Source organism: Cheilinus undulatus, linkage group 4 (assembly GCF_018320785.1).
Source record: "Cheilinus undulatus linkage group 4, ASM1832078v1, whole genome shotgun sequence".
Taxonomy (NCBI): Eukaryota; Metazoa; Chordata; class Actinopteri; order Labriformes; family Labridae; genus Cheilinus; species Cheilinus undulatus.
Window position 1 is genome coordinate 39,508,001 of NC_054868.1, and position 8,946 is coordinate 39,516,946.

General features: G+C 36.6%; 1 protein-coding gene across 1 annotated transcript; it reads left to right on the top strand.

Moving 5' to 3' along the window:
• The first annotated feature begins 1,676 nt into the window (after positions 1 to 1,676).
• lsm6 (LSM6 homolog, U6 small nuclear RNA and mRNA degradation associated) lies at positions 1,677 to 5,873 on the top strand. The gene is made up of 4 exons (XM_041784583.1): positions 1,677 to 1,823; positions 2,260 to 2,365; positions 2,463 to 2,576; positions 5,689 to 5,873. The coding sequence occupies exons 2-4, from the start codon at positions 2,272 to 2,274 to the stop codon at positions 5,721 to 5,723; spliced, it is 243 nt and encodes an 80-aa protein (XP_041640517.1). The 5' UTR covers positions 1,677 to 1,823; positions 2,260 to 2,271; the 3' UTR covers positions 5,724 to 5,873.
• The last annotated feature ends 3,073 nt before the right edge of the window (positions 5,874 to 8,946 follow it).

The following is an 8,946-nucleotide window of genomic DNA, read 5'->3' on the forward strand; positions in this document are numbered from 1 at the left end:
ATAGCTAGGCCCCCAAAAGGTCCTTTTAATGGTTCCCTAGCGACATGTGACTTATTATATTAACTCATGTGCATCATATCTTCAGTGTTAGTGCCAGCCTTTCAGCTAATGTGACTTTTTGGCCTTGCTTTTTGTAGAATTTAGAGCTTACTGAAACAAGGTTGTTATGAGCCATTGTGGTCAAATGTGCCCTTCCTTACTTCTTTCCTTTTTGGCTTCTCCATTAAAATCCTGGCAAAGTCCAAAACTTATCAGCCTAACAGTGAAGGTAAATGATCTAGGCCACAATGTTTTTATTTTTAAAAATAAAGGTGCACTTATTTAAGAAAAAGTGGGTTCACACTTGAAAATAGGCTACATTTTTACTAACTAGAAAAGCACTCAGAGAGCACAGACCTCTACCATTAGCCCTATCTCCCAATAGTATTCCCAATAGAATTCTTTTAAAAATTCCTGGATCCAGACAGTGATCCGAATCACTCCCAAAATCTAATCAGTTCTTCCTTGCGCTATTTCTGACATGTCCTGAAAATTTCATCAAAATCCATCCATAACTTTTTTAAGAATTCTTAATTCTTAAAATAATTTTGTGAATAAAATCCATTTTTCAGATTAACTCCATCCTCAATTGACTAGTCTGTGGACAGTCTGCCCTTGGTCTCAACTTCTCCTGTTTCAAAAAATAATATAAAGTTTTAAAGCCATTCAGAAGCATGTCCTTTCTGATTGTTTTATTACAGGTTTTAAATCTACTGGTAATGCAATCTTTCTCAAATGATCAACATATACAATTAATTGATTGCAAAACCTATCATTATTATTATTTATTTATTTTATTTTTTAGCAAATGATAGCACTAGTAAATGGCTAATGGAGTTTTGATAGTAAATGTAACAGTTAAAAAAACTGTCTTTATTGATATTTAAAATTTATTTCAGCTTTAGTGTTTTTTTTAACTGAGTTTTCCTTACAAGCCCTTTGCATTTTCTGGTATACCTGCAAAGAAAAATATCTACAGAAACATATTTTTCTTTCTTAGAATTACTTCAACAGACCTGTAACTCAAAATACTATACAGCTGTCAAAATTTAATGTTTGGTTATGAAATATCAAATGTACATTTCCAAACTATCAAAGAAGTTTTAAACGGAGATCCCAGCCCAGGTTGTCAGGTGCAGGTCAGTAGAGGGTCCGAAGTAAACAAAGAGATATCAAAGAAGTCTGTCTTCCTAGAGACTGACTGTGGATTAAACTCCTTCTGCAAATGGGTCTTAGTAACAATAGTTTAATATTTAATTCAATACTTAATTGGGTGAAAACTTACTTGGCATATTTGAATCAAATTATATAATATGATTGTACACTTAATTTTTTTTCCATATATTTGTTTTGTTGTAAATGCTTTTAATTTTTCTGTTTTTAATTTTTCCATTTAACTTTTGATTACATTACAAGTTGGTTACATTATAATTATAACTAAATTTCAGATTTAAGTATAATTTTAATTTGGTAAGAGTTTCACCTTTTATAGAAGTTTGTGTACATTTGTGTTTAAAAATTCAACGACTGGTTTGCTGAGGTTAAAGGAGTTAAATGTCTCATGTCATGTGACTGTACGCTGCCGCTGGATGCTTGAATTTCCCTCGCGATTAACAAAGTGTCCGTCAGTGTATCTGTCGTCTGTCTTATTACCTGTTAAACACAATTCATACACAACGCGCTATTGACATTTTTGTCCCCACTCTGACGCCGTATAGTACTGGCCTCTGATTCGTCTATCCGCAGTTCATGCCGTATCCAGTCGTTTGGAAGACGTGCATCTGGTAAGTGAAATACCATCAAACGCCTGTGTATTGCTGATAATAAGTAACATGTATATCTAAGTATTTATGTTCAGTACAGTCCGTTTCGATACCTGTTGATGTGTAGCGAGCAGCTAGTAGGATACCGTCGCTTTAACATCATTTAGTGCAAGAAAAGTCTTCAAAGAGTTTACAGTGAGCTCGTATGCTATGCTAATAAGCTAGCTACTTACGCGACTTGTCAATATAACATTTATTCAGCGTTTTTGTGAACCACGCTAAAATAAAATATAAATGTACACGCTACAGAGCCGTACTTAGTGTAAACGAAACCATACCGTGGAATTGTTACAATTTACGTCATTAACATGTTAGCTTAGCTTTAGCTTCTCTGGTGCAGCTGTTATACCAGCTATGAAGTAAGCTGTGCACCTCAACATCATCTGTTTTTCTTCAGTCCACAGTCAAAATGAGTCTGAGAAAGCAAACCCCCAGTGACTTCCTGAAGCAGATCATCGGGAGACCCGTGGTCGTCAAACTGAACTCAGGTGTTGATTACAGAGGTAATACAGTTAGCTTGCTAGTCTGATACAGACTGATTGAACAGAGATGTATTTTTTTTTCTGCAGCCCCCAAAACTTCTTATGTGTTTGTCTTTAGGTGTCCTGGCCTGCCTGGATGGTTACATGAACATTGCTATTGAGCAGACAGAAGAGTATGTCAATGGACAGCTGAAGAACAAGTACGGGGACGCGTTTCTGAGAGGAAACAATGGTAAGATTCCCAGAGATACCTCCTGGTACCATCAACTTTCAACTTCCACTTTGTATTATCAGAAAGACGTCTTCTATAAACCAACAGAAAGGACTTGTTTGAAACCATTTGACCACTTTGTAGACAAATACCCAAAAGCAGTTTTTTAAATTTGTATTTTTTTTTCTTTTCAGTGAGAGAAATTGCCCATACTGAAAACATTATTCTGTAATTTCCATACCCAAAAATCCTTCCTGACATTTATTTTTAAATTGTTGTATTGCATTGGCTAAGTATCTCATTATTTATCAACATCATGAATAAAATCAATACTGTGTGCACCTTTAAACTTGTTCCTTTAAAAACAAATTGATCATGAAGTTTGCTTCTTGTGAGTAGAGACTTGAACATCAAATTTTGATTTACACCTCTGTCAAGTAGTCATTTAACTCAACAAAATCTTTGGAGCGATCAAAAATCTGTAGGATGAGGTGTATCCTAAACAGTGTGCTGAGAGTCAGAGAGCGAGAAGATCAGACAAACTGCAGTTAGCAGAGGTAGAACTCATTGTTGCAAATGAAGAAGTCTCTTTACATACGACCCATCTAGTATGATAACATGAATGAAACTTTCTAAAACTGTAGTTATGTTGTTTTGCAGTGGAGAGAGGCTGTGAAGTCAGTGGAGCTGGCCTTGGTTGTTAATAAAAAATGTTTTTTTTTGTTTTTTTTTTAACAGTACGATCATTGATTTCAGTGTGTACTGCTCAAAGTGATCACAGTCTCAGTCTCTCCTCAATCAGTGTGTGTAAAGAAAGATGTAAGTGTGATACCAAAAAGTCCTAACTCCTCTTTATGTGAAATTGTCAATGACTGTAAAACCAAAATAAGGGCACTTCTTCATTTTGTGACCATGTGTCATAGAGCAATCACATTTTAGATGTTTAAATTAGCTTATTTTGCCATTTTTACCAGCTTGTAAAAAAAAACTAAAGAAAATCCAGCACTGTTACACAAAGTAACATCTTAAGATAGACTAATGAAAAACTACAACAGCTGTAGGAAAGCTGCAGGGCTGAGAGAGTGCAGAAACAAAAACTTTGAGAGTCTACATGTCTTCAAATCACTGTGAAAATGTGCTGATGAATAAATGAAATCATTTAGAATCACAAAATATGACCAACAACTAAACCACCAAGAGGTGCAGAAAAACAAAAAGCAGTGCATAAAATAGATCAGGATGCAGTAGCAGAAATTTTCAGTTCTAAAAATATCTTGGGCAAGACCTCAAGAACCCCCTCTCTGTTGGTTTTAACCATTGAATGGCAAAAATTCAAAAATTTCATGCAGTCATTTACAGATTGTGGCTGAACACAGAAAAAAAGCATTTCTCTGTTGAACTTATTGACGAAGTATTTGTGCAATAATTAAATAACATTGGGAAATAAGTTTGGATGTTCTGGTCAGTAGCTTACAAAACAGTCTTAAAACCGAAGAATCACGATAGTGTGCTGATTGTTATCCTGCCATAAAAAATGATGAAAAGTTATTTTCTCCATATTGCCCACTTCTGTACTGTTTGTAGTCTTTTGCGTCTACCTAATGCAACCCCCTGCCGTAATTTGGGCGACTTTTGTGCACTTATTTTATTTTAGCTAAGCATAAATGTTGTCAAATTGTTTTGCTGTCTTGGGTAATGTCTCTGATCTGCTTACATTTTCCTAACAAGGAAACAAACACATTGACTGACACATTTAAATTAGTAACTGTCTCTTTCAGTAGAAGAACTGATCTATAAATATACTCAAGTATAAGTAAGTATTCAATTAAAGTCTACTTTAAGTACTGAGTAGCTACTGAAGAGTTGTATCGTAAAAATGATATTTCCTTTTTGGCAAGATCAACAAGAGAGTAGATCTCTAACCAAGCTGTTCAGGTAAAGTCACACCTTTATAATGAGGTAAATAAACAGCATTGACTGTAAAATTAACCCATATGGAGTTAAATTAACACTTGTATGTGTATAGTTGTAACTCGAAAATCTGTGGCAAGTTGGCTCTCCTTGGCAAGAACAAAAGCAGATAGCATGATAATTCATACTGATGAAGAATATGCTCTGTGAGTCCTTTAGGCACAACTAATGCACAGACAGGAACTCTTACTCAGTGAATAACTTCACTCATAGCGCAAATGTGTCTCGCATCAAAAACAGCAACACTCCACATAATCAGAAGAATCCCAGCAGGGATCACTGTACAACAGTCAGCATCAGTTTACTCTTTACAGATTTGAATACCTCAGCACTTTGACTTAACTGGAACTCTGAAGACCATTTCACTCATAATGAGTTAAAACTACACTTTGGGAGTTAAAATAAACTCTGAATTGTTTAACCCTAAAATATCAACACCAGTTTTTAACGTGAACAACGGCTGTTTTGGGATGTGGTGTGTAAGTAGAAGAAAAAGCACTGATTTCAAAATTTACTCAAAGTACAGGTACACAAAAAACTACTCAATTACAGTGATTTGAATAGATGTAATTAGTTATTTTTACCCCTGCACAATGCCAGTTTATAGATTTAGCCCCCATTTTAACCCCAAGTTCAACTGGATTCTTCTGGATATTTCTGTGAAATCATTTATGATACAAAGACAGCTTTTATTCTCCTGCTGACTTTCAACACACTTTTGTCCCTCAAAGTATTGATTCAGGCACCGCTTAGGCACAGGCACCATATTAAAAGTATCAATTTAGCACAAGTTTTAGAAAAAAAAAAAACAAAAAATACCTAGCCTTAATCATAGTGTGACTAGTAAAGAACCTGCTATTCATAAACCAACTATCAGTTTAAATGCACCACAGAGGTCAAATGTTACCATTTTATATTTAGAGAGCGTTTCATTTTAACTGTCTGGTTCAAGGTGGACTGGCTTATTTTCATACTGATCACTTGATAGAAAAATTAATTGTGTTTAAAGTCTGAGCTATTTATTAAATTATTGGCCTCAAAGTATCCCTAAAAAGATTATCAAGGGAACAAGAAGCAAGAAACGGTGTTGCAAAATTAAAATGTATTACCAGTAGTCATGTGTTGCTCACTAAGTTGTTTTTTCTCCTCTCTCTCTCCACAGTCCTGTACATCAGCACCCAGAAGAGAAAAGTGTAATCACCAATATTGTTTTTATTTTAAGTTTCAGTGTTTAATGTGTCAGTGGACAACGGCCTCTTTTTTTAGTTCTGTAAAGCCTCAACAAAGTGTTTGTGTTTTGTAAAAGTGGAATCTGTGAATAAATCCTGAGTTCTGGTTTCTATTAAATTTGGTGAATATTTTTTATTGTACTTTACATATTTTGGTGTTAATATCACTAGGGAAACTGCTCTCGGTGGTTATGTTTATGTAAAATAGGTTTTGGAGAAACAGTAGGATTTCAACAGGCTTAATTGTCATTCTTGTGCGGAGCTGTAGCTCATATTTTAATATCTTACACTCTAATTCTTGAATATATCAAGCTTCCACCACACTGCCGGTAGGGTTAGAGTAAAGATGGGCATTTTTTTGCGATAAATCATTCACTTAAAGTTGATCCCTGGAGCAAACAAAAGGCAAAGAAATGTAGTACTGTTTTACCACAAGGCTTCAAAAGGATTAGACCATAAGTCTGTAATTTGTCAGCACTAATATGCTAATTTTGTAATTGATCTTGATACAACTCGCCTGCAGAAACCCATTACTGAATGGCCTGTGTACAAAGTACTCATCTGCCTGCATTTACTTTAAAGTAGGAGTAATACAATGAGTGGCTGTTTAATTCCAAATAAAAGTCTAAGTAAAGTTTCATGTTAAAAATGAAGCTGGATTTCAACTTTTTTTCCAAACACCTATTTATCTTTTAGCTTTTTTGCTTAAATTGAGCATGAGTAATGCTTCTTAAAGTATTCCTGCAGCTCTAAACGATGACTAAATTTGATAACTTGTTTTTGCTTCATCTCAGTAATGCACCTGCATTTGAATCTTGCCTGTATCTTGGAGAGTTAATCATAGGGCATGATTTTATGTGCATGATGGAATATCTTTGCTTACAAAACTAACCTTTCCCTTGTTTTAATGCAGCATTATTTAACGATACAGTACGTCTCAGAGCAGGAAAATCCTTCACTTACTGGCCATTTAAATATCCATTACTGAATGAGACAAAAAGAGTGTGACTGCAGGACTAATCTATAAATGGTGCCACCTGCAGGCTACGTCAGGCTGCATTAACATGTAAACAGATCTGTCACATCGACTCCCACTGCCCTCTGCAGCAGACTCCCATGTTTTAGTCAAATGTCTGGCTGCACCGCTTCCCTCCTGTCTTGTGTGACTGCAAACACGCCCTTTGTTCATAAGTCCGGCATGGCTCGTCTGTTTATTGACGTTTGCAGGTGAAAATGAATGCAACATATGCAAAGAATTAGAAGTTTATTCCATTTCAGTGTGGCCTGTGGTGATTTAGCAAATGAGTTCAAAAGTGGCATCACCTCATTACGCTAAGATAAGAAGGCTATAAATATATGATTCATTAGGCTCTTAATGAGAATGCTGTGGTGTGGAAGCAGTGAGGGGAATTCTTTTTCCATCCAAGGGTGGATTTTTTTGAGAGCCTTGTTTTCCAACCTGTACATGCGCACTCTGGCCCCTGGAAGGAGACAAAAGGCTGCCAAGGTCAGGCCCGACTTGAGAATGAAGGACGCGTTATTGATCAAACTCTGCCGAGCTGCAGCTGTGGAGAGGGAATGTTGGGGGGGCGGGGGGGGGAGATGGGGATTGAGCTGCAACACAGACGCACACACACATAGAGGCAGACATAGGCAGTGAGTGATGTGTACACAGAAACGCATTGTACACAGTGCAACACACAAAGAATCATTATGGCACCTAGTGAGGGTTAGCACGGGCAAATATTTACCTACTGGAATCATAACTGAGCCGCTGGCTGTGTGGCCTTGCAGGGAACCCAATTAATACCTTTCACACAAATGACCCAATGGCAGATATCAAGCTTCTGAAACATGCACTTAAAAAAAAAAAAAAAACCAGGAAAGATGCAGGCACTTTTTTATTCAGCATGCCATGTCAGCATAAGATAATGATTTCTGACTCAAAAACCCTCCACAAACCCTCATTTGTCACAATTTAGTTTATATTTAAAAATCAAAAATACTCCTTTCTTATTAACATAGTTTGTTTAAAGATGTTTTTTTTTAGTCAAGGGCCCTTTTCCCCATTAAAACAGACTGGCTCAGGGACTGGTGGAGGATGCTGCAGTGGCTCAGCATTGACGTATGGACCCGAGTGATGGAGGGGAGAGGACAAAGGAGGATAGAATAGGTGACAGCCTTGTTATGTCGGAGGGAAAAATGCAACACGGGAGACTCAAGTCTTACAGCACCACCAGCTGCCGGAGCTACAAAACTACAGTAGAGTTCCAGGAGGAGGGAGGGAGAAGAAGGGAGGGAAAGTGGAGTATGACTTTGACCCTGACTGATCACTGCAGCATGACTGTCTAGCCTTTTCACAAGGGATCAAAAGATGACAAGGACAACCTGAAAATCAGTTTTTTTTCCTGTTTGCCTGTACCATGTTCTCATTTGGACAAGGACAAAATTCTGTCTTCCTCTATGCAAATCTATTCACTGTGAATCTTTTTTTTTCACGTGAATGGTTTGCCAGGGTTGACAAAGAGTCTACTGCACGTCGTGAACATTCATGCCATTTTTTCTTCTTCTTTTTTCCTCTTCGTGCTGCACGTATTCAGTTATGCCAAGGTGAATCTCCATGATAAACAAGTGTATCGTGTACGTCTGTGCATGGACAGAATAATGTGGTGGAAAGAGCAGAAGGAAAGGAAATACAGAAAGGACTTATATGCAACACAAAAGCATCTCTAAGTTTAAAAACTTAGGGTTTTATTCCATTTTCTTGACCTCCAACTCTCTACAAGGCTGCAAAAGTATTAAAACAGATTAAAACTAACATGGAGATTATCTTTACTGTGCTGCACATAGTTTACATTCATTAGAGAAAAAAAAACATTTTTATCTCATTAATCTACATTGTCATGACAAAGTGAAAACAGAATGAATGAATTCTATGCAAATTTGTGAAAAAGAAAAAGCTGAAATATCACATTAACATAAGTATTCAGACCTGCAACCACACTTAAAATTTAGCTTGTTGGAGTCCACCTGTGGGAAATTAAAGTGATTAGAGTAATTTGGGAAAGCACACATCTTTCTATAGAAGGCCTCACAGCTGACAATGCATTTCAGAATTAGAACCAAGCTACTGTATGAGGTCAAAGAAACTACCAGCTGAGCTCAGAGACAGGATTGTTGAAGGCACAGAT